General features: G+C 41.2%; 1 protein-coding gene and 1 long non-coding RNA gene across 2 annotated transcripts in view; both read left to right on the plus strand.

Annotated features, from left to right (window-relative positions):
- Nucleotides 1-882: 882 nt before the first annotated feature.
- Nucleotides 883-12315, plus strand: wnt7ba (wingless-type MMTV integration site family, member 7Ba). Its single transcript, XM_034163722.1, has 4 exons — nucleotides 883-1027; nucleotides 2594-2820; nucleotides 10077-10348; nucleotides 11348-12315. The coding sequence occupies exons 1-4, from the start codon at nucleotides 945-947 to the stop codon at nucleotides 11825-11827; spliced, it is 1062 nt and encodes a 353-aa protein (XP_034019613.1). The 5' UTR covers nucleotides 883-944; the 3' UTR covers nucleotides 11828-12315.
- Nucleotides 12316-12442: 127 nt separating this feature from the next.
- The window catches only part of LOC117504367, a 251091-nt gene continuing 249717 nt past the window's right edge, over nucleotides 12443-13816 (plus strand). Inside the window, exons 1-2 of the long non-coding RNA XR_004558775.1 lie at nucleotides 12443-12875; nucleotides 12917-13082. This is a non-coding gene — a long non-coding RNA (uncharacterized LOC117504367). The remainder of the gene's footprint in view (nucleotides 12876-12916; nucleotides 13083-13816) is intronic.

Consider the following 13816-nt stretch of genomic DNA (forward strand, 5'->3'; position numbering starts at 1 on the left):
GGTGGCCTCCATGAGGGGGCCTGCCTCCACATAGACATGGAAGACATTGTCAGAGAGGCCAGATTGAGATGGTTTGGACATGTGCAGAGGAGGGACCTGGGGTACATAGAGAGGATGCTGAAGATGGAGCTACCAGGCAGGAGAAGAGGGAGGCCAAGAGGAGGCGTATGGGCATGTAAGGGAGGACATAAAGGTGGTTGGTGTGAGAGAGGAAGATGCAGAAGACAGGGTGAGACGGAAATGGTTGACTTGCTGTGGCGACCTGCGATGGGAGCAGCCGAAAGATTCAAAGTTTATGAACACACACCAGTTCATTAATGTCTGTAATTTTGTACACAAACAGATGGCTATGAATGTTACACACTGTAACTAAATTTTATACACTGTATCTTTAAAAGAAAAAAGTGAGAGAGCTGAAAATTACTTTTTTCCTCTCAGTGCATTTTTCATGATAGTAAGGTGGCTCCCTCTAGTGGCGCCTTTGATATCTTTTTCCCTGTCGTGTGTGTAAAGGGTGGGGGGGGATTGGAACAGGAGGTGAAGGGATGGTGACACGTTGGGATCAGGGCGCATCTCCACTGCCTCCCACTCTTCCAAACACCACAACAGTCTGACTTATCGGACATCCGGAGCCAATCCCACTGCCCCCATCCTCCCTCCCTCCCTCCATGGATCCGCTTGGTGGCAGAGCCGCACTTCGCGTGAGGGATGCGTCCTCTCATCTCCAGCACATGGACAGCGGATTTTGGAGCTACAGCTGCGCACGACGGCTCCACTCGCCGAAGACTCCACGCGGCGTGACTGCGAGTGAATCCGGGGCTTCCGATTAACGGATATATATAAACATATAACATTTTAAGATTTTTAACCAACTTTCCCTTCTCTTTGCCCGTTTCTTTCCAAACCGCCGAGCCCGCAGAACCCGCCGTGTTCAATGCGCAGCCATGCTCATCGTCTCGTCTCGCAGTGCGCTGCTGTCCGTCTACTACCCGCTCATCTTCCTCATCCTCACTAGCGGGAGCTACCTGTAGGTTTATTTATTTTTTAACATCCTCAAGACACACTGCTCGTTATTAAATTGATCTGCTGCTCGCCAAAATAGGAGCAGGCACTCAGCCTTGTGCGTAAAAATGCCCAATTACGCACAGGTCTGGTTCATCGCGGCTGGTTTTGCAGGTGTGTGTTTGCCTTCAGAATATTTCAGGGTTTTTTTTCTTTTCTTTTTAAATCAACAGTTAAAGCAGCTAACTAAAGTAAATGGTGGTGTTTTAAAATCTAACCCGTTATATTGCGGAGCCAACATTTTGGAAGAAGTTACAAGAATGAACATGAAATGTGAAATTTGTGCCGTAGTTCGAATTACTTCACGGAACATAAGATTTATTCTCCATATTTGTAATAAAGAGTGAATGAAACAATTAAATTAAACAAACGCAGCACTGATTTTTGTTTCTGTGGATGCGCAAATGATGAGATGATCCCAATTTTTGGATTTACGGATACAACTTCTTCCTTATAAGCTATAAATAATTATGGAAAATATTACCGACTCTTATGACATTAAAAGACTCAGGCGTGAGAAAGTTATGACTCCTTGCACTGTGCACGTCTCCCATTCATAACAAGGGCAGGTCCTGAAGCCTCAAATAGCCTCTCTGTGGTCGTTCATGTTTTCTATAAAAGACAGAAAATGAATCTGGAAGCATTTCCTATATTTATCTATGGTGATTAAGGTGGTTTACACTGTAAAAAAATGTGATCTGGGGAGAGGAGTGTACTGTTACTTTCCTCAATTGGGTTTATTTTCTTGTATCATTCAGTTATAAGCTAAAATTTTATTGAACTCTGACAATAAATTTTGGTTTTGGACCCAATAAGTGTCCAAAGTTAAAACGTTTTGATATTTTAACATTCAGGTGCCAATTTTCTGTTTTTTTTTTGGGGGGGGGGGGGGGGGGGGTAGCTAGGTAGGTACCCTTTGAAATGGAGTAGGTGGACAGATAGATGCATAAACAAGTCCATCTCCTTGAGTTGGTCAACACAAAAACTATCATCATGTAACTCACCAAATTAAAAGTGCACCGAATGAGAATTAACTCCTTAAAATCTGGTGAAGGCACCAGATTAATCCAAAAAGCTCATTTGTTTTGCCTGTGTGTAGACTTGTCTGCCACCTGCTGGTTGGTTAGTGGATGCTGGATTGATGATGGATTAGGAGCAGGTGTGGTTGTCAGTGAACCAGACTGTGTCCACATAGAAATGTACCAATATAGAGAAGGTAAAGTGTTAGTTTTTGGTTGTGTCACAGTGGTTACGTTGTCAAGCTCAAACACCTCCATGCAACCCCATGGAAAGAATTTTGTATGAATTTAGCCATGAAATAAATAGAGCAAAGAAGAAGTACACACAACTCTGCAGAAAGGATTTTCTATGTGTGAGTTTTAAGTTACATGTCACTTGAAATGAGTTTCACTGTTTCTTTAATTTGTAAATCTTAGGTCTTGTGGCCAACATGGCCACCATTGCTGGTGTATATTTAAATAGTTAAAAAAAAGTATATGTTTAACTTTGTTCATCTCTGGCTCTGGTCTAGGGCACTGTCCTCTGTGGTAGCTCTGGGCGCCAACATCATCTGCAACAAGATACCAGGACTGGCTCCTCGTCAGAGAGCACTCTGTCAAAGTCGTCCCGATGCCATCATCGTCATCGGCGAAGGCGCCCAACTGGGCATCAATGAGTGCCAGTACCAGTTCCGCTACAGCCGGTGGAACTGCTCAGCCCTGGGCGAGAGGACTGTTTTTGGACAAGAGCTGAGAGTAGGTCAGTCGGTCTGTTTGCGTAGGTGGCGTCAAAACTCAGATTTAGAATTTTTCTTTTAGGAGTAATTGATTTCTTGGGTAGCAGGGTGGCCTAAGGGTACACCTACTGGCCTTCCAGCAAGAAGGTCCAGGGTTCAAAGATCACCATGCTTCCTCCTTATATGTCTGGAATTGCATCCAACGTACATCGTGCGTCAAAACAACACATGGATATAGACCTTGAACTTTTCCCTGAGAAGCCAAAGGAAAATTAGCGATTGTTCTGTTTAAATAAAAAACTAGAAAAGTGGAGACAGTGAGCATGAACAGGTACAGAAGTGTTCCAAGTGGTTCCTTTTACTACCATTTGCACAGATTTGTGAAGGACTATCACAATGTTACAAGAGTAGGCTTTATGTTCAAGTGTCTTTTAGCGCCATCTTCACCCATCAGCTCGTCTTGTCCTCAAACCTTCTGTAACTGATAAACAGCTGCAGCACAGCTCCAACAAACACAACATTTGTAGTGCAATTGTTTCTCAGAACACCACAAGCCGAGCTGTCCAGCACAAAAGAGTACAACTACAAGGCCGTCTGAATTTTCCTGAAGGAGACAATCTGTAGTCACCAGGGCGTGACATCAGTGCTGTCACCAACACAAATTCTTAAGCGTGAAAATCCGAGACGATGGTTGAAGGCCAGTCTAATTGAGCCTTTATGTCAAACGGACGTGATCTCCAAAGAGAAATTCGCCCATATCTCCCTGGCTTTAGTCAACATTCTTTCCAGTTTCATTCCTCAAAGACGCCAGCTTGCTCCTAATGTGAACCTCTTATATAAATCGTATTTCAGTCCGAAATGTTTTGTTGCGGTGTTGCTGTGGGTTTGGAACCACATTTAATCTGGCAGCTCTGGGAGCAATCACTTTCTTCTACACGGGAGCGGCAGACAGACGTCTGGATCCTTTTATTTCTTTTGTTAGAGGAAATGTCTATTCTCTTGTGGTGTGTAAACGAGCTCGGAGAGAGACTTTGGACAAGGTTTTGCTCTCCGTGCCGTCAACATGTAGTCGGTTCGCCTGCATAAAAGTTTTCCCAAGATAACCTTAACTAATACCAACCATTTTAAGGAAAAAAGTTGAACAATTCAACCAATAAGAAACCATTTCCGATCATTAAATATGGAAGTGTAAGCCAGATTCGTACCCCTCAAGGTGCTTACGTAGCATCCGTACCACTTCAGTTGACCGACCTGCTGGGCCTGTGAACTCATTAACCATTGAGAAAGACCAGAAGGATTCATGCTATCCACTAATTAATGTCAGCTACAGCAGCTGGAGGGCAACAATGGAGCCGCACATCCACTGCTGTACAATCAAAACAAATCACAGTGCAAGGAGATGGCTGTTTGGCTATGGCGTACGCCCGATGTCTCGAGGATCGCTCACCATACAATATATCCCAGCAGCTCATGGGTTTAGCTTGATGACAGAAGGCTTCAGAGTTTGTTATGAGTTATGGACGAGGAGAACCGCAGACCCGGCAAGTTTGTCAGTTTGGACGGGAGCCATTAGAATCGCCTGTACCAGAGACGCCGTGCGTTAGTACTTTATGGCTGTTGAGAAGAATGAAGCCACAGTATTATCCTGATTGTTGAAGCAGTATATCATATTACGCTGGCTTATTGTAGTGTCATTAAATTAATTTCCTCTTGATGTCATAAATATAAATGTGTTTGTTCTGAAGTTCCAATGGTGACACATAAAACTCGGAAATGGGCACCGGCCACAGATTACTTCAACATGGTGCTCAGTAGTACTATTTACTCTAATAATTTGAACCACCTAATACGCAAAATGACACTTAAGCTGCATGAGAAATTTAATTGAGGAGCTTAACTGGACTAACAGAGCACATAGCCCTGCCAAGGCTGAAAGGTTCCTGCTTACAAAATATATAACTTGCAGCCAAACTCGTAAGGTTTCATATATCATATACAGAGACAATAATACACTACATATACAAGTACATTCTTAAATTTCACATACAGGCATGTACATTGTAAATTTTGCCGTCTGCAGTGAATATATGTGATTCCATTTCAAATACAGTTAATCAAGTTGATCAACTCAAATAGTGTTCTTGTGTAACCGTTTATTTTAACAATGTGACAGAGTTGATTTAACACTGTGACAGAGCTGATTTAACACTGTAACTAATAGATGATGATGATTTAACAAAATGGCAGAGCTGACTAACCAGCATGATAGTGTTGATCGATAAAGACGATTTTAACACTGTGACAGAGCTGATTTAACACTAAAACTGATTGATGATGCTGATTTAACACTAAGCTTGAGCTGACTGTTAGATGATTTAACACTATGCTAGAGTTGATTTAACACTATGATAGAGCTAATTTAGTACTATGATAGTAACTGATTCATAGAGGTGGTTTAAGACTATGATAAAGTTGATAATAGAGCTGACTGATTTAACACTATGATGGAGCTAATTTAACAATGATATAGTTGATTCATAGTCGGAACACTATGATAAAGTTGATAATAGAGCTGATTGATTTAACACTGTGATGGAGCTAATTTAACAATGATATAGTTGATTCATAGTCGGAACACTATGATAAAGTTGATAATAGAGCTGATTGATTTAACACTGTGATGGAGCTAATTTAGCAATGATATAGTTGATTCATAGTCGGAACACTATGATAAAGTTGATAATAGAGCTGACTGATTTAACACTGTGATGGAGCTAATTTAACAATGATATAGTTGATTCATAGTCGGAACACTATGATAAAGTTGATAATAGAGCTGACTGATTTAATACTATGATGGAGCTAATTTAACAATGATATAGTTGATTCATAGTCGGAACACTATGATAAAGTTGATAATAGAGCTGATTGATTTAACACTGTGATGGAGCTAATTTAACAATGATATAGTTGATTCATAGTCGGAACACTATGATAAAGTTGATAATAGAGCTGATTGATTTAACACTGTGATGGAGCTAATTTAACAATGATATAGTTGATTCATAGTCGGAACACTATGATAAAGTTGATAATAGAGCCAATTTAACACTATAATAGCACAAAGTTAATGATATAGCTGATTGATAGCCAATTTAATGCTATGCTAGAGTTTATTTAACACTACGATAGCTAATCAAGCTGATTTAACAATGATACGGTTGATTCAGCCGTTTTTTTTAACATGATAAAATTGATAAGCAATTTGACGTAACAATTGAGCTGATTTAATGTTACAATCGAGCTGATTGATTAAGTTGATTTAACACTATGATAAGGTGATTTAACAAATAAATATGATTTTATAGGATATGGATTGTACCGTGAAGCACTTTCTAATGTTCACTCAAAAATAGCATATTTTCATCATTTTTAAGTTTTGGATCTGCACTGCTATATGGAGCCATCAAAAATTTACATTTATAAGCAATCTACCTTATCTTACCATCAACATCCACTTAAAAAACACAAAATGATTTTTTAAAATTATGCCATTAACACAACTGATAGAACTCCATTCTGATAGCCAGCTTAAATTCTAATTCACTCTTTCCTAATCAAACACCCATCTTTTACAAAAAGCCATTGAAATCCTTTAAATAGCTCTTTAAGATACAACCCCTGGCAAAAATTATGGAATCACCGGCCTCGGAGGATGTTCATTCAGTTGTTTAATTTTGTAGAAAAAAGCAGATCACAGACATGACACAAAACTAAAGTAATTTCAAATGGCAACTTTTTGGCTTTAAGAAACACTATAAGAAATCAATAAAAAAAAGATTGTGGCAGTCAGTAACGGTTACTTTTTTAGACCAAGCAGAGGAACAAAATATGGAATCACTCAATTCTGAGGAAAAAATTATGGAATCACCCTGTAAATTTTCATCCCCAAAACTAACACCTGCATCATATCAGATCTGCTCGTTAGTCTGCATCTAAAAAGGAGTGAACACACCTTGGAGAGCTGTTGCACCAAGTGGACTGACATGAATCATGGCTCCAACACGAGAGATGTCAATTGAAACAAAGGAGAGGATTATCAAACTCTTAAAAGAGAGTAAATCATCATGCGATGTTGCAAAAGATGTTGGTTGTTCACAGTCAGCTGTGTCTAAACTCTGAACCAAATACAAACAACATGGGAAGGTTGTTAAAGGCAAACATACTGGTAGACCAAGGAAGACATCAAAGCGTCAAGACAGAAAACTTAAAGCAATATGTCTCAAAAATCGAAAATGCACAACAAAACAAATGAGGAACGAATGGGAGGAAACTGGAGTCAACGTCTGTGACCGAACTGTAAGAAACCGCCTAAAGGAAATGGGATTTACATACAGAAAAGCTAAACGAAAGGCATCATTAACACCTAAACAGAAAAAAACAAGGTTACAATGGGCTAAGGAAAAGCAATTGTGGACTGTGGATGACTGGATGAAAGTCATATTCAGTGATGAATCTCGAATCTGCACTGGGCAAGGTGATGATGCTGGAACTTTTGTTTGGTGCCTTTCCAATGAGATTTATAAAGATGACTGCCTGAAGAGAACATGTAAATTTCCACAGTCATTGATGATATGGGGCTGCATGTCAGGTAAAGGCACTGGGGAGATGGCTGTCATTACATCATCAATAAATGCACAAGTTTATGTTGATATTTTGGACAATTGAAAGGATGTTTGGGGATGATGAAATCATTTTTCAAGATGATAATGCATCTTGCCATAGAGCAAAAACTGCAAAAACATTCCTTGCAAAAAGACACATAGGGTCAATGTCATGGCATAGGGTCAATGTCAATGAGCAGATCTGATTTGATGCAGGTGTTAATTTGGGGGATGAAAATTTTTGGGTGATTCCATAATTTTTTCCTCAGAATTGAGTGATTCCATATTTTTTTTCCTCTGCTTGGTCTAAAAAAGTAACCGTTACTGACTGCCACAATCTTTTTTTCTTGATTTCTTATAGTGTTTCTTAAAGCCAGAAAGTTGCCATTTGAAATGACTTTAGTTTTGTGTCATGTCTGTGATCTGCTTTTTTTTTCTACAAAATTAAACAACTGAATGAACATCCTCTGAGGCCAGTGATTCCATAATTTTTGCCAGGGGTTGTAGATAACCTGCTGACAGGTAACTACTGATGAACGCATGACCACAGAAGAATAAAGCTCCTCCAGTCAGCCAGTAGATGTCACTTACGAGGTCTGTCCATGAAGTATAGGTCCTTTTAATTTTTTTCAAAAACTATATGGATTTCATTCATATGTTTTAACGTCAGACATGCTTGAACCCTCGTGCGCATGCGTGAGTTTTTCCACGCCTGTCCGTGACGTCATTCGCCTGTGAGCATTCCTTGTGGGAGGAGTCGTCCAGCCCCTCGTCGTAATTCCTTTGTCTGAGAAGTTGCTGAGAGACTGGCGCTTTGTTTGATCAAAATTTTTTCTAAACCTGTGAGACACATCAAAGTGGACACGGTTCGAAAAATTAAGCTGGTTTTCAGTGAAAATTTTAACGGCTGATGAGAGATTATGAGGTGATACTGTCGTTTTAAGGACTTCCCACGGTGCGAGACGTCGCGCAGCGCTCTCAGGCGCCGTCGCCAGCCTGTTTCAAGCTGAAAACCTCCACATTTCAGGCTCTATTGATCCAGGACGTCGTGAGAGAACAGAGAAGTTTCAGAAGAAGTCGGTTTCAGCATTTTATCCAGATATTCCACTGTTAAAGGAGATTTTTTTAATGAAAGACGTGCGGGCGGATTGCAGCGTCGGCTCGCAGCCGCCGCGACGCTCCGCCACAGGAAAAACACCTCCGTTGGAAGCCTTAAGGACAAGTTGGAACATGTCCAGCTGTTAAACAATTTCTCATATACTCACTCCACTGAAAGACATCAAAAGCCGCCTGGATTTTACAAATGGTTATCAACACGGAGGTGTTTTTCCTGTGCCGCCGCACCGCGCCAGCTGCGTCCCGACGCGCGGACCCGTCCGCACGTCTTTCATTAAAAAAATCTCCTTTAACAGTGGAATATCCGGATAAAATGCTGAAACCGACTTCTTCTGAAACTTCTCTGTTCTCTCACGACGTCCTGGATCAATAGAGACTGAAATGTGGAGGTTTTCAGCTTGAAACAGGCTGACGACGGCGCCTGGGAGCGCTGCACGACGTCTCGCACCGTGGGAAGTCCTTAAAGCGACAGTATCACCTCAAAATCTCTCATCAGCCGTTAAAATTTTCACTGAAACCCAGCTTAATTTTTCGAACCGTGTCCACTTCGATGTGTCTCACAGGTTTAGAAAAAATTTTGATCAAACAAAGCGCCAGTCTCTCAGCAACTTCTCAGACAAAGGAATTCCGACGAGGGGCTGGACGACTCCTCCCACAAGGAGTGCTCACAGGTGAATGACGTCACCGACAGGCGTGGAAAAACTCACGCATGCGCACGAGGGTTCAAGCATGTCTGACGTAAAAACATATGAATGAAATCCATATAGTTTTTGAAAAAAATAAAAAGGACCTATACTTTATGGACAGACCTCGTATTTTGTTTACCACACCGGTTAGTGTTTAAGCAGCGGCCAACTGTTGGTGAAGATCAGATATATGAAGCAAATTACTGACTCAAAGAGAAAAACAATAAGGAAAGTTGAGAAAGAGGATTATGACCATGAGAAAAATCATTGTACTCAGACACCCCCCCACCCATTTTTTTTCATATGGCTCTAATCCTCTTGTGCAGAAAGTATCACAAGACTAACGCTCCCCAAGGACCATATCTGAGCTCCAGCCATTCAAACAGTTTCAAACGTGAAACTAAAGTGGCAGTGCTGGTGGTTGATGTCACTGTAAACATATGTGTCATGAACACAACTCTGAGTAACGTTCAAATACACAGTTACATGACTTTCTTTCTTTAAATCTGACTCCAGGCCCTTTAATAAGATGATGCCTCCAATGTTGCATTTCCAAAAGGGAATTCAAAGACAGTATAGCTTCCGTGTGTTATTGTGTACAAGCTGCAATGATGCTACGAAGCTAATGCCTTCCACACGGAGAGGTATAATCTGTAATTATGGTCTAGTATGAGATTACTGTACTGGACAATACCTTGAATCGAGGCATTAGAATGAGTACTTGAGAAAAAGTTGGGTCTTGCACATCTCTTTAAGCTACCTTCCACTTCAGCTGAAGCAAAATTGATCCAAACTCTGCTCTGTTCTCTTCAGGTAGCAAGGAAGCAGCATTCACGTACGCCATCACGGCAGCTGGCATTGCCCACGCGGTTACCGCAGCTTGCAGGCAAGGCAACATGACCCAATGTGGATGCGACCGTGAGAAGCAAGGCTACCACGATCAAGAGGAAGGCTGGAAGTGGGGAGGCTGCTCAGCCGATGTCAAGTATGGGGTGGAGTTCTCCCGGCGCTTCGTAGATGCCCGCGAGATCAAGAAAAATGCCCGTCGATTGATGAATCTGCACAACAATGAGGCAGGGCGAAAGGTATTCTACAAAAATCCTTTTTATTGTACATTACCTTTGTGTACATATCAGAAAATTAATTTCTACAGTTGAGGATTACCCTTGAAATGGTGAAAATCCTGCAAATACGCATAAAACCAGTAAAAAAAAAAAAAGAAAGAAAGAAAGCAAGCAAGCTAGCTCTACTATATCTGAGATTTTAAGTGCAAGGGCACTTACCTTTCACCTGATTGAGCATTTGCCATTTATTTCAGATTGCTGCCTGTAATCCTGATTGCTGATCTTGGATCCAAATCTCTAAACTTTGAGCCTAAACACTGACCTTTGTTCATGATCACTGAACTTTGTGACTGATGTCCTTCGATCTAAAAATGTCCTCCCTTCTGCCTACCTCACAATAATAAAAATTAAATAATCATATTTGCCCCATAATCCAGAGCCATACAAAGATTTAATGGGTCCTTCTTTGGCCTACACCCCACCTTAGTGCTATATATGCCGAGGCTCATTGGTGCCAATGCTTATTCCGATTCTGTATCGTGAAATGGACGAGAATCTATGACTCCTCCTGTCTTGGATAAAAGTCCATTGCAGGTTACTTCCATAACCAGGGCCAGTACCCATTTACAGCTGGACAGACTGGAACAATGCAGAAGTACTCTCGTTCAAATACACAAACTGGTAACGTGACTGTGAATCAAATCCAGATCTACTTACTGGTAGTCCAACCCGTAACCACTGAGCTGCCCCATATAAAATTTCAACACAAATTGATCGATTTCTTTTCAGGCTACAACAAACAGGTGTGTGTGCAACATAACCTCATTCATGGAGAAACAATGTAATTTTATCCAATGTGGTCTAGAGATAGGTACAGTCTTCGGGTATGACTTATTTTCCTCAAGATTTCAACATTGATACAGTGCTGAAAGTTTTTGTTCAACCTATACAATTAAATTTAAGCAGTAAACCAATGCGTTTAGAATGACAAAATGTCTTTTTCCCCTCTTTTATGATCAGATCCTAGAGGATAAGATGCAGTTGGAGTGTAAGTGTCACGGCGTTTCCGGCTCTTGCACTACAAAGACCTGCTGGATCACCCTACCAGTGTTCAGAGAGATCGGTTACCTGCTGAAGGAACGCTACAGCGATGCAGTCCAAGTGGAACCCGTGCGAGCCTCGCGGCTCCGCCAGCCCTCCTTCTTACGCCTCAAAGAGGCTCGTGGCTACCAGAAGCCCACAGACACAGATTTGGTCTACCTGGAGCGCTCACCCAACTACTGCGAAGAGGATAAAGCTACAGGAAGCACTGGCACACGGGGAAGGCTGTGCAACGGCACCTCCATCTATATGGACGGCTGTAACGTGATGTGCTGCGGCCGGGGCTACAACACGCACCATTACACGCGTGTCTGGCAGTGCAACTGCAAGTTCCACTGGTGCTGCTTCGTCAAGTGCAACACCTGCAGTGAGAAATCGGAAGTTTTCACTTGCAAGTAGGGAAAAAGGGTGTGGCGAGGGCTGGAGGAAAGTTGATGACGAGGAACAGGACAAACTGGAGTCTAAGTGAAGGACCTGGACGTATTTATTCAAGAATTTGCACATTTGGAAATCCTTAAAGAGAGGAAAGACATGAATGATTGCATGGAAAGACTTGGGGGGGGGGGGGGGGGGGGGGGGGGAGAGTAAGGGACACAGACAAGAGGCAATGACTTGCATACTACAAAACCAAATCAGATAACAATGGGACGGTATGGACACCCCCTCACAGTGATTCTTGCATTTACTTTGACTTCTACTTCATTGCAGACATTACAAATCCAATATATTTCATGTTTTGTCCAGTCAATTTCTTTTCATTTGTAAATATACATCCATTCTTGCAATACATTCCAAAACAATTGTGACTGAGTCAAATTAGGGCTATTAATGAGGTAAAAAGAAATTAAATATTTCAAACAGGTGATTGTAGGTACAAAAGCAGTATCTGTGAAAGGCTGAGCCTTTGAAGAACAAAGTCGCGCACAGAATCTCCAATTTGTCAACAAATGCATGAGAAACTTATTGAAACATTTAAAAACAATATTCATCAAAGAAAGCTGGGAAGGGCATATGTTTCCCTTTACAGCACATAATATTAACTGATTCAAGGAATCTAGAGGAATTTCTGTACATAAAGGGCAAGGGTGCAAGCCTAAGCTGAACACCCATGATCTCTGATCCCTCGACAGCACTGCATCAAGAACAGTCATTCATCAACAGCTGGTATAACCACATGCAAGGGATTACTTTGGGAATTTTTTGTCAAGCACTAAAATACAGAGTTATGGGGCAAAAAAGATGCCTTACAGCAAAACTGTCCAGAAGCAACAGACTTCTATGGGCTTGGAGGCATCTGGGTTGGACCATCACACAGTGGAAATGTGTAATGTAATCAGACAAATTGGTATTCCAGATGTTTTACTGAAAGAAATATACATAGTATGCTTCAGAACAAAGACAAAAAGGACCATCCAGAATGTTATCAGAAACAAGTCCAAAAGCCAAGGTCTACCATAGTATGAGGTTGTGTCAGTGCCCTTTGCAAAGATCATTTAGACTTCTGTGATGGCAGCATAAATGCAGAAAAGCACATTTTGGGCAACATGTGCTTCAAGATTCTATTTTTTCCAGGGATGTCCATGCATCATTCAACATGACTGCAGAACTACATTTCGCATACATTACAAAGGCAAGGCTGAGCAAGAAGAGGATAGTGTGGAGAATTTTGAAAAGGAAAATGTAACAACCTCATAGTGTTGCTCACCTTAAAAATGTGTTTGCAAGAAGAACGGGACGAAACAAGACCTGAAACACTTAGTCGCTTGGCACCTTAATGCCAAAATGTCTTAAGTGCTGTGAGGAGGAATGGCAACATTACAAAAAACAAAAAATGGCCAACGCTTTAGCATCTAAACTTTTTCGGAATGTGTTGTAGGCCTTAAATGCAGGAATGGATGTGTATTAACAAATGAAATGAAGTTGATCAGAAAAAACATGACAGCTTGAGCTCATGATGTCTGCACTGAAACTGTAGTTAAAGTAAATTTAATAATCATTGCATTTTGTTTTTTTCACATTCCATACCATCTCTGGTTTGACAGAGTTGGGGCTGTAGTGCAAAACTGTGCAAGGATTTGATGTTGGCCTTTAAAATCTTCAAAGATAAAAGCCTGGATGTCGACTTGCAAGACACTCAAAGTGTTTCTGGCTACCTGAAACGAAGACAACGGGAAGATAACGCTGGAAGTTGTGGAATATCCGACTGTATGCTCACACTGTATTCTGTTTGAACACTGAAAACATTATTTAAGTAGAAAAATGTTTCATGCTTCAACCGGCTTTCATCACCTTGTGACATTCAATTGCTACTGAGAAATTTCAATCCGGGACTAAAGAATTGTGGGCGCAACCACTGAAAACATTTAGCAAGCCGAACTATTTCCATGT

This window comes from Thalassophryne amazonica, chromosome 22 (genome assembly GCF_902500255.1).
Source record: "Thalassophryne amazonica chromosome 22, fThaAma1.1, whole genome shotgun sequence".
NCBI classification, from domain to species: Eukaryota; Metazoa; Chordata; class Actinopteri; order Batrachoidiformes; family Batrachoididae; genus Thalassophryne; species Thalassophryne amazonica.